We start from the raw sequence: 14,696 nt of genomic DNA, 5'->3' as shown, positions 1-14,696 counted from the left end.
CAATGTTACCTTGGATGTGGTCAAAAGCTTATTTCAATGTAATGCAAACAGCTGATGGAGCCATTACTTTGGAAACAACAACACGTTCACAGCAAAGTTCCTTAAACGGAGTGATCATATAACAACTTAGTGAGGTATAGGGTGTCATAAGCCTTATCCCAGAGTCTCTGCGTGCCCACAGGCTGGTGACTATTTCTTGGTCAGTGGAGCAGGAAGCAAGGGTAGGTCATGGCTTTGTCATACGATCACGTTAATCCAGATGAAAATTTCCACATCTGACATGGGAAACTGTCAAGCATATGAATTGACGATCGTTATTCACTGGCCCCAGGGTGTGGCCGAGGCCTTCCTGTCCTGGCTCTGAATGGTTCTGCCCCTCTGTCTGCTCCAGTGGCAGCCAGGGCAGGCTGTTGTGTGGAAGGGGACCGGCTTTCTGGGCTTTAAAGAGGCTTAAACTGCTGAGGCCGTCTCAGGAACGCTGTGCAGGGCCATGCGGGAGCGCCACACACCTCCAGGGGGCGCTCTCCACACAGGTGAGAATGCGAATGCCGTCCTCCGGAACCCTGCGACCCAGCGGCCGCCCGCCGCCTGGGAGCATGTGCCTTCCGCTAGCATGCTTAGGGAACATTTTCTGCCAGAATTTTCTGCTCTTCTGTTCTCAGACATCTGTTCATACATTTAAAGAGTTATAAATAGTCGTGGAACAATCCTCAAGAGGCAGCACGGAAGAGTGGGTGCTTCGAGTCTCTGTGCTTTGGGAAGGGTTCTGCTGACTAAATACTGAACAAAGTCATGGGCCCATTCCAGTTAAAAAGAGGGAAAAAACTAGAACCCTCACTCCATTGACTTCAAACGGTTTTGTGTCACACGGAGCTGGAATCGAGACCCAGGTGCGCCTCTGCCTTCTCATCAGAAAGACAGAGAGGATTAACAGGGCTTACCTGTTAGGGTTGTAAGAAGACAAGGCATGTTCAGACCCTGGCCCAGGGTAGGGCAGAGTCGGTGCTCAGCACGTTAGCCTCTGAGTTCTGAATTCCACCCCCATATCTCCTGCTCCCCTAGACTTCTCCATCTCAGGAAATGGCAGTTCCACTCACCCAGTTCCTCTGTCAAAAATCTTAGTCATCCTGGGCTTCTGTCTCACAACCCACAGCCACCGTCGGAAAACCTTATTAGCTCTACCCTCCAGACACTCAGGACTGGACACTTCTCAACTGCTTGTACCACAGCTTGCTGCCTGGTCTCCTCGCTTCTCCTATTCTCTAGCTGCTGTCACAGTGTTCACTTTAAAATACGAGTTCTGTCAGTTCTCCCTTCTGCTCAAAACCCTCCAATGGATTTCCATTGGGCTCACATACACAAATGAACCAAACCAAAAGGTGCCAAAATAAACAATCCTAGGGCACTTGCCACCCCCTAACGAGGCTCTCTATGATCTGTCCCTGATCTTCCCTCCTGTCTGAGCACTCTCTCTCCCTGACTCACTTTCTTCAAGCCAAACTGGCTTTCCGGATAGTCCTCAATATGCCCAGCATACTCTACCCCGGAAATCCACTTACCACCTCCTAGGCAATATATTTGACTGTTTGCCTCCCACTCCACTCCCATAATGCAGTTCCATGAACACAGAGCTGTCCATCTTACTCTCTGTTTGTCTCGCTATGTTGCCCAGGCTGAACCTGAACTGCTGGGCTCAAGTGATCCTCCTGCCTTAGCCTCTGGAGTGGCTGGGACTACACGCATGTGCCACCGTGCCCAGCTGTTGTGTTCTATATCTGTCCCTCCTTTATCTCCAGTGCTCATCCCAGCACCTGGCATAATCACAAGACTTACGGAATGACTGCTGTAGAGGGTGATAATTCACCTACCCAACAGAAGTGTCACTGAGTGAGAGTTTCTCAGCTCTTTGGAGGAAAGGCACTATGTGAGGGCAAGGTTAAATGACAACGGTAAGAGTGACATTTGATGCCACACAGTGTGCAACAATGCTATACCTGGACTGAGTTGAGGTGACAATAGCCATTTAGTGGAAACCTGATGACGTGGGTCGAGTCGTGATTCCAGCCTGCATTGACAGAGTTACACATCACGTCGCCAATTTCTGGAAATACTTCTTCTATCAAGGATTTGTCACCGCTTAGTGTGATCCTTTCTCCGAGGTCTGGGGCCACACGCACGACGAGGCACTCACAGGGCCTTGAAAAGCGACCAGTTTCTCTGTCCTGTTTCCATCTTTCCATCTCCAACAACATGGGCTGAAGCTGAAAATATTTTGCCTCTTCATATAACAAAGTGTAGTCCTGGAAAAAAAAAAAAAAAAAGGTATTTCACAGTGCAAACTGCAAACAAAGTGCTGAACATGTCCACATCTAAGAGGTGATTTTTTCCACCTCTTGTTATGTCAATAATCAAATCTGCATGTGCGTTTTTCACTTGGACAGGTTTGTAGAGGCTCAATTTGCATTCATTCATTCAGTGAGGATAAAAGGAGCTAAGCAGATTAGGGCTGGTCAGGCCTTTTTACATGATTTAAATCCTGTAACCCTCATCATTGCTCAGTGAATTAGGAACCATTATTATTCCCATTTGCAGATGAGAAAAGTGAGATGTGCAAAGATTCACCTAAGCCTTGTTTCTTTCAGTAGAAAAAGTGTCTCTGGGTATTTCAAGTTTGATTGTGTCGGTGAGAACCCAATTTCTATCCTCTTGGATGGAACGCATACATTGACCAAGGGGAGGCACAACCTTGCCAATAGGTACCCTTCATCAGAAGCTCCGGGTCACCTTTGGTGGCTACAGGAGTGTGTGGGACAGAGATATGAGGCTAAGAGACAGGCGGGGATGGGCACCTGGAGGGCAGGCATGTGGCTTTTACTTGAACTTGGGTGTTGATCTGTGATGGTTCGGGGGAGGCTGGTGGAGATCTGGAAGGCTAGTGTACTGCCCTGTGCCACCTGTTGGAGCTGCCGTCATAGAATCAGAGACATAAACAACATTAGGCCTCGACTCCTGCAAGATGTGCAATAACGAAAACCTGTCCATTTCTGCATTTCTGAAAGCATGAACACCTGGTCTTTTGGCATGATTTCCTTTCCTCCAGCCTTAAAATAATCTATTGAACTGAAACAGAAATCTAACAAAACAGGTATTAAAACACACACAGAAGCCACTGAATGGGAAGACAAAAGAGAATGAGGGGGAGGCAGCAACTCAGGAACAATGTTAACAAGCAGGTCAATGTTATGGCTAAACGTAGCTATGGCCACAATCATTTCTGGGTGTAAGATAAGTGGATACTTGTCTAGACACGTTGACTGAGAACATTTTAATCAGCTGACACAGGCATTTGTGCCTTCCGTCCATGGGCAAGAACTGGCAGGGAATGCCCGGTGCCTGCACGACAGCCAGTGTTGTAAACATGTGGTCCAGATGTCCAGATGGGTTAGAGCATGAGAAGCAGAAGATGACCATGGGATAATTATTTTTATTTTGCACTTTGCTTCTTCTCTTGCAAATCAAGCAATAGCAGTAGCAGCAGTAGGGGCATTATTCAACACTTTCAGAGAAAACAGCATGGAGAGATGAGAGTACTTGGCGGCCTTGAGGTGGGTAATCCACTTTCCATATAAAGAAACTCGGACCCAGTAGAAGATGCTGATGATGACACTCATCTCAGTGGAATGGGCTGCTGCTTTATTCTGTCCTTTTCCTGGCAACCCCCTTACCATAGGAGTCTTGGTTCCTTGCAGGAAAGGAGCCCATTGCTCTGAAAATCTTCCTTGCACATGTTTCTACCTGCTTAGCCTCCTGACCCAGAGGAGATACTGTTTTGCTTTAAGGAGTTGAAAAGTAGGCTGAGGTGTGGCCACTCTTAAGACAGGGCAGAACCAGGGCCCCTAGCCCAGCCTGAGGGGTAGGAGTGGGGAAGCCACTGCAGGTTCCTCCTGGTTCCACCTGGGATCCCCACTCCAGGGCTTTGTCATCTTGGCATCACACCAACTCTAAGATACTGACCTAAATACTTAGTTACCAAGATGACAGCTCTCAAGATTTTAAAACGGCAATGAGAGTTACACAAGAAAGAGAAGTGAGAACTTATGCTATTGCTTTTTATTTTCTTGTGAGATTTAATTACAAAATTTAGCACGAGGAAGGATCTAGACTCCAGTGAAAATATCACTTATCGGCTGGGCGCGGTGGTTCACGCCTGTAATCCCAGCACTTTGGGAGGCCAAGGCGGGTGGATAACCTGAGGTCAGGAGTCCGAGACCAGCCTGGCCAACATGACGAAACCCCATCTCTACTAAAAATACAAAAATTAGCTGGGCGTGGTGGCGGACAAAGCCCTGATCTCCCAATGTGTCCAAAGTGAATGAAGTGAATGAAGCTAACAGGACTTGGGGTTAGACGTCCTCCCCACGCTGACCCTGAGTCCTCACCATCTTTTCTTCCCTCTAGGTTCACAAGCCACTTGTTTAATAATCCACTCTGAGGTCTGGCTCTGGATGGGCAGTGAGGTTCACAACATAATGTTGCTCCAATTCCTTGTTACCTACTCTTGGAAAAGTCGAGAAACACTGGCCCTTTTCAGATTTTGGCCCTGCTCAGTGACCACTCTGGGATCCTGCTAGGGTTTATTAAAGCGAGAGTTCAGAAGCGCTCCTATGAAAGTCGTGTTACCCCTGGGCTGTCGTCTCATGGGCCTAGCCTTGAACTGCTTTAAGCCACCAGGTGTTCTTTTATTCTCTCTTGACCATCCTGGCTCCATTTTTTCCTTTACTATGTTGTTCTATCTGGTCTCCAGAGTAGAGTCACTGCTGTGCCATGGGGAGCAGATGACAGAGAACTGCCAAGTGCTCGTGCTTCTCTCTGGTGGCCGCTCACCATGCTGCCTTGCCTCTAAGCACTGGCCGGCTGGAGAACTGAAATGGTCCTTCTTGCTGCGTTACCATTTTCTGCACACGGTGCAGTGCACGCTGGCCATTCATTTTCTTGGCAGGCTCCTTGGTATCTGTCTTTCTATCCTGCCTAACACCTGCGTACAGTTTCAGCTCATCAGAAATGAACCTGCAAAACAGTCAGTCCCGCTGGCTGCTGTCTTTAGAAACCTCCTTTCCTTCCTTAAACGGGATCATTTAACTTTACTCTCTTAAGTACCACGGTTTTTAAAGTTTAGTGTGTTTTTGTTAGGTTCTCTGGCCTTGTGCTTATTTCCTTCAGGCCTCTGAATCTTCCAAAATCTTTCCTTAAGCCTTTGTTCTAATCTGGCAATGTCCTTTCTGGGGCTTTTATAAACTTGAGATGACTGGTCTCCTGTTTCCAAGGTTCTTGGTGGAAATAGGCAGGGGTTTATGTGGCAGCAGCAGGTTCAGCACCTGTTTCTCTGAAGGAAATGAATTCACAACATCCACTTTTCCTCCCTTCTGAGCAATGAGCTTTCAGCAAAGCAACTCAAGAGTGTGCTAGATGCTGTCACTCTTCTGCCCTGGTCCTATATCCATTTTATCTTCTCTGATTAAGAAAGCACCATCTGGCCAGGCACAGTGCTCACACCTGTAATTCCAGCACTTTGGAAGGCGGAGGCAGGAGGATTACTTGAGGCCAGGAGTTCCAGACCAGCCTGGGCAACAAAGGGAGACCCCATTTCTACAAAAAGTGAAAATGTCAGCTGGGTGTGGTGGCCTGGGCCTGTGGTCCCAGCGAAGTTGAGGCTGCAGTGAGCCATGTTTGCATCACTGCACTCCAGCCTAGGAGACAAAGAAAGACCCATCAAAAAAAAAAAAGCACCATCCATATTTCTTGCTTAGCCCCATATACAGTTAAAGGGAAACCAGTTACTCACAGACCTATTATCATGTTTAAATCATTTCAAAATCTTAGAATACCATTTTCTTTTTTTCTTTTTTTTTTTTTTTTTGAGATGGCGTTTCGCTCTTGTCGTCCAGGCTGGAGTACAGTGGCATGATCTCGGCTCTCTGCAACCTCTGCCTCCTGGGTTCAAGCGATTCTCCATCCTCAGCCTTCCGAGTAGGTGGGATTACAAGCGCCTGCCACTACGCCTGGCTAATTTTTTGTATTTTTGGTAGAGACGGGGTTTCGCCATGTTGGCCAGTCTGGTCTCAAACTTCTGACCTCAGGTGAGCCGCCTGCCTTGGCCTCCCGAAATACTGGGATTACAGACATGAGCCACCACGCCCGGCCTGAATACGTATTTTTAAATAATTTAAGATTTACAATAATTTTACATATGAGCTTCCCTAAGATCCTGAGGACAGCTACATGGGACCAGAAAACAGACATGGGTGGTGGACTTCCAAATGCAAACAGGCCAGGTTTTGAAACTTCTGTCTTGATTAAATAATTGGAATTCAGAAAACATCCTCCCTAGAGGGAGGAAAACGATACATTCAGTGTAACAGGTTCCTACTGCTGCTGTGAGAAATTACCACAACTTTGGTGGCTTAAAACAACACAAATTGATTCCCTTACAGTTCTCCAGGTCAGAAGTCGGAAATGGATCTCACTGGGCTGAAGTCATGGTGCCAGCGGGGATGCCTTCCTTCTGGAGGCTGTGGGGACAAATCCACTTCCTCATCTTTTCCAGCATCCAGAGGCTGCGAGAATTCCTTGGCCCATGGCCAGCAAGCACATCACTTCCCTCATCCCATCTTCTCCAACCCCGGCCCTCCTGCCTCCCTCAAATAAGGACCCCTGTGATTATACAGAGCCCACCTGGATTCTCCAGGCTAATCCCCGCATCCCAGGACCCTTAACGTAATCACATCTGCAAAGTCCTCTTTGCCATGTCAAGCATCGTATTCACAGGTTCTGAGGACTGGGGCACACTTCCCCTCACAGTCCATGGTTCCGCGAAACAGTTCAAAGGCTTATTTTCTGAATGTACCTGAGGTTTTAGTTAGTAGCTGACAGGTCCTTACACTCAAAAGGCAACTCAACTGTTATGCCTATTTCATTTTAAAACTGTGTGGGTGCCAGATGCCATGGAAGGCACCGTGAGCACAAAAAGGATTTTTCTCTGGGGAATGTCTCTAATACCTCCCAGGAGCTCTAGCTCTCCTCATCCCCAGGCTCAGGGCAGTGGGATCCTGCTCTTGGGACCCTCAGCAGCGGGTGGTTCCCTAGCAGGCAGGGCACCTATGTATCAGGGGTACCACCAACAAAGCAGGGATGCCAAGAAAATGAGAGGATTTTACCTTTTCCATTTCCAAAACAGCATCCAAGTAGTGGTCATCACACGAAAAGACAGATCTCTGCAGCACTTACTTTCCTTTGGTTGTAAAGATTTTGTTTTTCTTGTCAGGGACGGGAGGTTGGGGGAGTGGCCACTGCAGTTTTTTCAGTGTTTGGGGTACTAAAGCTTTTAATTGCCCTGGCTTGTAATACTCCTTTGGGCTGGAATAATTTCTTTATTTTTCCTTTCCTTTCCTTTTCCTTTTCCTTTCCTTTTTCCTTTCCTTTCCTTTTTCCTTTCCTTTCCTTTCCTCTTTCTTTTCTTTTCTTCTTTTCTCCTCTTCTCTCTTTGTCTTTTCCCTTTTCTTTTCTTTTCTTTTTTCTTTCTTTTCTTTTCTTTGAGTTTCTCTCTCGTTGCCCAGGCTGGAGTGCAATGGCATGATCTCGGCTCACTGCAACCTCTGCCTCCCAGGTTCAAGACATTCTCCTGCCTCAGCCTCCAGAGTAGCTGGGATTGCAGGCGCCTGCCACGAGGCCTGGCTAATTTTTGTATTTTTAGTAGAGACGGGGTTTCGCCATGTTGGCCAGGCTGGTCTTGAACTCCTGACCTCAGGTGATCTGCTCACCTCAGCCTCCCATAATGCTGGGATTACAGGCGTGAGCCACCGTGCCTGGCCCATTCTTTCTTTTCTTCAAAGCCTGGAGGGACTGGCCCACGTGCCCCTTTTCTCCTGCCACTCCTTGATACTTCTCACCAGGCGGTCGGTCCCCTCCCCATCCAGGGGCACTGACTCCCAGCTTCTCCTGACTACTCTTGTTTCCTGGGTCAAGGATACCCAGACTAGGATTAGTCTTGATGGCTACTGAAAGAAATGGTAGCAGCAGCAGTGTCCCGTCTATGCCCTGCCACTGTCTCCACTCCCCATCTTACAGACAGAAGCACACACAGGTGACCGTGCCAGGGTGCTGATGGCGGGACGGGAGGCAGGCCCACCAGCATTCTGAAACAACACCCTGGCTGGGTAAGTCACGAGGACGCCACACCACAGGAGCTAGGCCTGATGTCTAGAGCATGCTGAGGGTGGGGACCAGAGACACCATCAGAGATGGTGCTGGGGCTGGGGCTGGCTGCTCTTCCATCCTCCCAGTCCTGCCTCCGGGAAAATATCCTTGGGAGGAGAAAAGAGGGCATGGGCAGTACTAGACAGCGCCAGTCAAGAGACCACAGATACAGCCTCGGTGGCGGCAGCTGAGGCCATGGTCTGGGGCATGTCCTGAGTGGGCACTCCCGCAAGTACCGGTGAAGAAACTCCAGTGAGTGGGGGCCTACCCAGGTTGCCACTCTGCCTTCTCCGAGAAAGTTCTACCCACAGGAATGAGGACCTAGAAGCAATGTGTGTGTTGCCACACTGGCTAAAGGGCAGGCATCGGAGCCAAGCTGAGCCAATCAGATGGTGTCTCTGTAGGACCAAGGGAGGGAATAGAGGCCCTGGGCTTGCTGAGACTGGTACATGTTAATGGCAGCTCCTGCAATTGAAGTCCTCAGGGCAGTCCTGGTGTTTCCACCCCTGAGAGAAAGCTTCCACTAATTCTATGAGATAAACTAGTAAGCGCTTCCTGTCAATACTCCCTTTAACTTTTCCTTAAGCTGGCGACTGGTTCTCGAGCAGGAGTAATTTTGACACTAGAGGGCATTTAGCAAGGTCTGGAGACACTCTTGGTTGTTGCAACCAGGAAGTGGGTGCTAGTGGAATTTGATGGGTAGGGAGGGATGCTGCTGAAAACCCTACATTGCACAGGACAGCCCCCATCACAAAGAATTGTTTGGCCCCAAATGTTAATCTGAGCTTGACAGAGATCGTTTTTATTGCAGCCTAAGGAGTATGCAACTCACCTTGATCCAATGATCAGTTCATTCCTAGCATCATTAATGGTGGCTCAACCACATGCCGTTGCTACTGTGATGTAATATGAAGCAAACAGCATCACTGTGATGTATTCTCCCCAACATATCTAACTTAAACCCATCATGTCTTTAGAGATGACTTCCAGTTTACAGGAAATTAGGGGATAGATTCATGAGCTAAACTACACGTGACAAGGCCCAGTCTCCAGCAAGTTGTAAAAGGCATTGTGGGGTCAAGCAGGGAAACTCGAATATAGTTGTGGAATTAGAGGAAATAATTGTTTTGTTTTTTTTTTTTTTGAGACGGAGTCTTGCTCTGCCACCCAGGCTGGAGTGCAGTGGCCGGATCTCAGCTCAATGCAAGCTCCGCCTCCCGGGTTTACGCCATTCTCCTGCCTCAGCCTCCCGAGTAGCTGGGACTACAGGCGCCCGCCTCGTCGCCCGGCTAGTTTTTTGTATTTTTAAGTAGAGACAGGGTTTCACTGTATTAGCCAGGATGGTCTCGATCTCCTGACCTCGTGATCCGCCCGTCTCGGCCTCCCAAAGTGCTGGGATTACAGGCTTGAGCCACTGCGCCCAGCCAATTGTTTTTTTTTTTTGAAAATGGAAAGGTAAAGGTTATTGTCCAAAATAAGCACAGGAAAAGATCCAGAAGGCTACTCACTAATGTTTTACCATTGGCAAGCTGAGTGGTGGGAACATATGGTATAGTTTTTTTTTTCTTTTGGTTTGTTTATATTTTTAAAATTTCTTCAATGTACATGTACTTCTTCTATAATATTAAAACGTTATTAAAAATAAACAATAGAGGTTGGATGTGGTGGTGGCTCACACCTGTAATCCCAGCACTTTGGGAGGCTGAGGCAGGAGGATTGCTTGAGCCCAGGAGTTTGAGATCAAACTACAGCAGCATAGTGAGACTCTGTCTCTACAAAAAATGAAAACTTAGCTGAGTGTGGTGGTGCAAGCCTGCAGCCCCAGCCACTTCGGGGGCACTGAGTGGGGAGGACTGCTTGAGCCTGGGAGGCTGAGACTGCAGTGAGCTATGATTGCACCACTGCATTCCAGCCTGGGTGACAGTGCAAGACCCTGTCTCAAAAAAATTTTTTTAAGGCTGGGTACAATGGCTCATGCCTGTTATCCCAGCACTTTGGGAGGCTGAGGTGGGTGGATCACCTGAGGTCAGAAGTTCAAGATCAGCCTATCGACATGGTGAAAACCCATCTCTACTAAAAATACAAAAGTTAGCTGGACATGGTGGTGGGTGCCTGTAATCCCAGCTACTTGGGAGGCTGAGACAGGAGAATCACTTGAACCCAGGAGGTGGAGGTTGCAGTGAGCCGAGATCGTGCTATTACACTCTAGCCTGGGTGACAGAGTGAGACTCTTGAGGTCAGGAGTTTGAGGCCAGCCTGGCCAAATGGCGAAACCCCATCTGTATTAAAAATGTAAAAATTAGCCGGGCGTGGTGGCACATGCCTGTAGTTCCAGCTACTTGGGAGGCTGAGGAAAGAGAACTGCTTGAACCCAGGAGGCAGAGGTTGCAGTGAGCCGGGATCGTGCCACTGCATTCCAGCCTGGGCGACAGAGCAAGACCTCAAAGAAACCAAAAGACCCCAAAAACCATGTCCCTCCCAGGTAAAAGAGAAAACTCTGATGAGGAAGAAAGCACCAATAGTACTGTTCGGGACGCAGACTCAACGCTCCTCTGTGTACCTGTATTTGTGACTCCTGTAAACTGCACTGCTCCTGCTGATGCAATTCCATCCCCAGCCACCAGAGCGGAAGGACCCCTTCAGCTTCCGCTGCCCCTCCCAGGTTCCAGAACACCCTGTACTGTAATTTACAGCCTGTCACCCAGAGGTTCTGTGGGAAATGTTTTAAGGCCCTGGGATACGTGAGTTTCATTTGACATGCTTTTGTTTGTTTTTCCTCAAGCGTGGGTTACAGCTAAATCCTTAGCCAATTAAAGGGTGTGTTTGGTACTTAGGATTGATAAATAGCAGGTCTTTAAAGGCTCTGGAATCCTCAGGAAGCACGCAAAAGGTGCAGAGACGCAGCTGTGCCAGTCCTCGGCAGGTGGGTGGGTGAGTCCTTAAGGAAACCGGCCACAGTTGAACTCCGTCTGGAAGTTTTTCCCTCCCCAGCATCTAACCTGAATGCTCTTGGAGGAAAAATAATGCCTGCTATGTAGGTTTATGTGCTGAGGGTTAAACCAAAGTACATGCCTAAAATACCTGGCTCAGTTTCTGGAACATACTGCAACTAAAAATGAATGGCTATTATCATTTCTAACTGTAATTCCCAATATATTCGTTTGTGATTCCCTGCAGCCTGCATCCTTTTTAATAATGGGAATTATAAATTAATATTATTCTGATAAACAGCACACAATGATGATATTATATACATGTTTTGTATTTTCCTAGTCCTATATAACTTTGAAAAGAAGTGCATTGCCTACTCATATTTAGATTGCAGCTTCCTGCATCTCTTTTAACCCTTTTTTGCTGTATTTTAGTGAATTAATACTAAGTATTGATTATGTGCCCAACACACAATGTCCTCTGGAAAAACATAAAAATGTCCCTGCCTGGAGAATTGCTTGAACCTGGGAGGCAGAGGATGCAGTGAGCCAAAATTGCAACACTGACCACCTCAAAAAAGAAAAAAAAAAAAAGAAAAAAAAAAAGTCCTTGCCTGCAAGAACTTTAAAAAATGCAGCAAGGGCTGGGCGCGGTGGCTCAAGCCTGTAATCCCAGCACTTTGGGAGGCCAAGACGGGCGGATCACGAGGTCAGGAGATCGAGACCATCCTGGCTAACACGGTGAAACCCCGTCTCTACTAAAAAATACAAAAAACTAGCTGGGCGAGGTGGCGGGCGCCTGTAGTCCCAGCTACACGGGAGGCTGAGGCAGGAGAATGGCGTAAACCTGGGAGACGGAGCTTGCAGTGAGCTGAGATCCGGCCACTGCACTCCAGCCCGGGCAACAAAGCAAGACTCCATCTCAAAAAAAAAAAAAAAAAAAAAAAATGCAGCAAGGAAGTGAAGATATATACACAAAATATCCAGAGTCCAAACATCAGGAAATAGATCAGCAGGTTTCAGATGAACTGGTGGGAGCCAGAGTCTAGTTTGAATGTGAATCTCACTCCACTCATCTATTTACCCATCCATGCGTTCATTTACTCACGCCACAAATATTTACATGCTTAATATATGTAGCAGGTGCTGAGTGTGTGGGACAGATGCTGCTGGCTAGCTTCCCCAACAGCCATTTCAACCTCTCTCCCTTGCCTATTTCTCTTACTACAGAGGCTAAAAATAAGCGAAAAAAAAAAAAGTTCCTTTCTCAGCCACCAAGGGGAGGCTCCGTTCTGGCCAATGAGCCACAAAGGGAAAGTCTTCTGTGGGATTGTCTGACAAGGACAGAGTCTTGTCAGTTGAAAAGCTGTCTGCCCCTTTTTCCTGCCTTGACTGAAGATGTGACGCCTGGAATGGCAATGCCTGGTGCTGTGATGCAGTCACCATATGATCTTGAGGTGACAGGCATGGGGCCAGAATGTCAACACTGAGGATGGCAAAATGAAAAGACAGACAGTCTCCTGGTCCTCCATAACATTGCTGGGCAGATACCTCTGCCAACAACCACAGGCCTCTGACTTCTCACGTGAGAAAAACGAATCTCCAATAGTGTAAGCCGCTGTTCACTGGCTGTTCCCACTCTTGTAGCTGGAAGCATCCCTACCTCACAGCTGGCCAGATGGTACTGCACAGTGAGTGATAGACGCACTGTGTGTGCATGGAGAATCGGGGGTACAGGTCAGCCTAAGCTACACTGGGCCCAGGTAGGTTTGCTGGGGGATATGGTGAAAAAGATGAGTCCTGAATTCCAGTAAAGGCCAGGGGAATGGCTGTGTAGGCGCACAGAGGGGCATTTGTCAGGGGGCAATAGGAGGGTGTGTCTGAGGGACAGAGAGAGGTCCTGTAGGGACATGTGGAGGTTGAGAGTGGGTGAGGTGGGCAGAAGCTAGAGCCTTCTGGGCCTTGTGGGCTCTGAGAGGGATGTGGTGCTTTGCTCTGTGAGACAGAGGAATGAATGGAAGAAGCCGTGGCTGCTCATTTCTGTTTGACCCTCTGACTCTGGGAGGACGTGCAGCTCTCCAGGAGAATGCCTTGAAGACACAACAGAGGCGAGCATACGGCCCCCCCCCAGGTCTCCTGCCTGAGTCACTACATTCCTTAAGAGATACATGACCCTAGTCCTTGCCTTTTCTTCCATATGAGATAACGTCTGACAGGTTGGTGACGACGCTTCTGTAATCTGTAACACGCTGTACTCTTACACCCAAAGCTCGATGTATTCTGCTTGTGGCGTCTGAGCAAGCATCATGTGATTTTCTGTGTACTGAACCTCCACCGCCTGTATACAAGCTGTGGGCTGAAATCCTGTGTAGGACCTCAGTAAGACTTCTGAGTAAAACTAACTTTAATTCTTGAAAAGCTTGGTTTATCTTCTTCATTCCACAGTTTCAGGAACAAGAGAAAGTCCCTGCAGAGTTTCAAGCAGGAGCAACTCCTGATACAGTATCCTTTTTAAAAAGTGTCACATGGTCAGGGATGGGGTAGGAGATAGTGGCAGGGAGAGAGAGAGGTGGGTGTAACTGTCAAAGCACTAGAGGAAGGATCCTTGTGGTGATGGAACTGTTCCGAACCTTGACTGTATCAGTGTCAATATCCTGGTCGTGATAGTATTTTGCAAGATGTTATTACCGGGGGGAGCTGGGTAACACAGCATCTCTATTATTTCTTACAACTATATGCAAATCTATAATGATGTCAAAATTAAAAGTTGAATTTTTAAAAAGCGTCTCAGTTTCTATGCAGAGAATGAGTCAAAAAGGGGTTAAGAGTGGGAGAGTGGACTCCAATTATGAAGCCATTCCAAGGAGTCCAGAGAGCTGCTGGGCCTTGGGCTAGGGAGGTAGGATGAGGGTAGTGGATTGATTCGCGATGCGTCCAGGAGGTTAAGATGACGGACGCACTGACAGATCACATGTGGGAGGCGAAGAAGAGGAGAAAGTCCAGAAGGACTGCAGGTTCCTTCCTTGAGCAAGTAGGTGGATCTGGCATCTTTTACTGAGATAGGATACAAAGGAAGAGGAGCAGATTTTGTTCCTAGTGGTGGTGGTGGCAGAGGGGGAGGCAGGCAGAGGGAGCTCATTTTTGGGCATGTAAAGTTTAAAGAGCGAATGAACTATCCAGGCAGGGATTCTGGGTCAGCATTTGGAAATGCGATCAGCTAAACATGAGGTGATTTTCATATTTGTACTAACCAAACCTTCTCCTGATGAAGTCCAGGCTATATATAACTTAGCAAAAAATATGAAATCCTATGGCAGTTTTTTCTTACTAGTATACATGTCTGTAGCTGTGATGATTTGACTTCTTTTTTGACAACTTTATTTTAAAATTGTTATTTTATTGTTTTACTTTAATGACCTAAGTCATATCTGAATGCCTGCTCATTGTAAAACCTAATGATAAAATTCATACCAAAGCATATGGAACGAAAAGTGAAATATTCTCCTTTACCCC

At 47.6% G+C, this 14,696-nt stretch overlaps 1 protein-coding gene across 4 annotated transcripts in view; it reads right to left on the bottom strand.

Annotated features, from left to right (window-relative positions):
- Positions 1 to 14,696, bottom strand: part of KCTD1 (potassium channel tetramerization domain containing 1) — a 199,868-nt gene that overhangs the window by 2,643 nt on the left and 182,529 nt on the right. For all 4 annotated transcript variants that reach the window (XM_033178076.1, XM_033178077.1, XM_033178075.1 and 1 more), the window contains exon 4: positions 1,995 to 2,300. In XM_033178076.1, the coding sequence (XP_033033967.1) occupies positions 1,995 to 2,300 (306 nt within the window). The remainder of the gene's footprint in view (positions 1 to 1,994; positions 2,301 to 14,696) is intronic.

Source organism: Trachypithecus francoisi, unplaced genomic scaffold (genome assembly GCF_009764315.1).
Source record: "Trachypithecus francoisi isolate TF-2019V2 unplaced genomic scaffold, Tfra_2.0 Lachesis_group19, whole genome shotgun sequence".
Lineage (NCBI taxonomy): Eukaryota > Metazoa > Chordata > Mammalia > Primates > Cercopithecidae > Trachypithecus > Trachypithecus francoisi.
The sequence above is the reverse complement of the archived record's forward strand: the minus strand, read 5'-3'. Positions and strand labels throughout refer to the sequence as shown.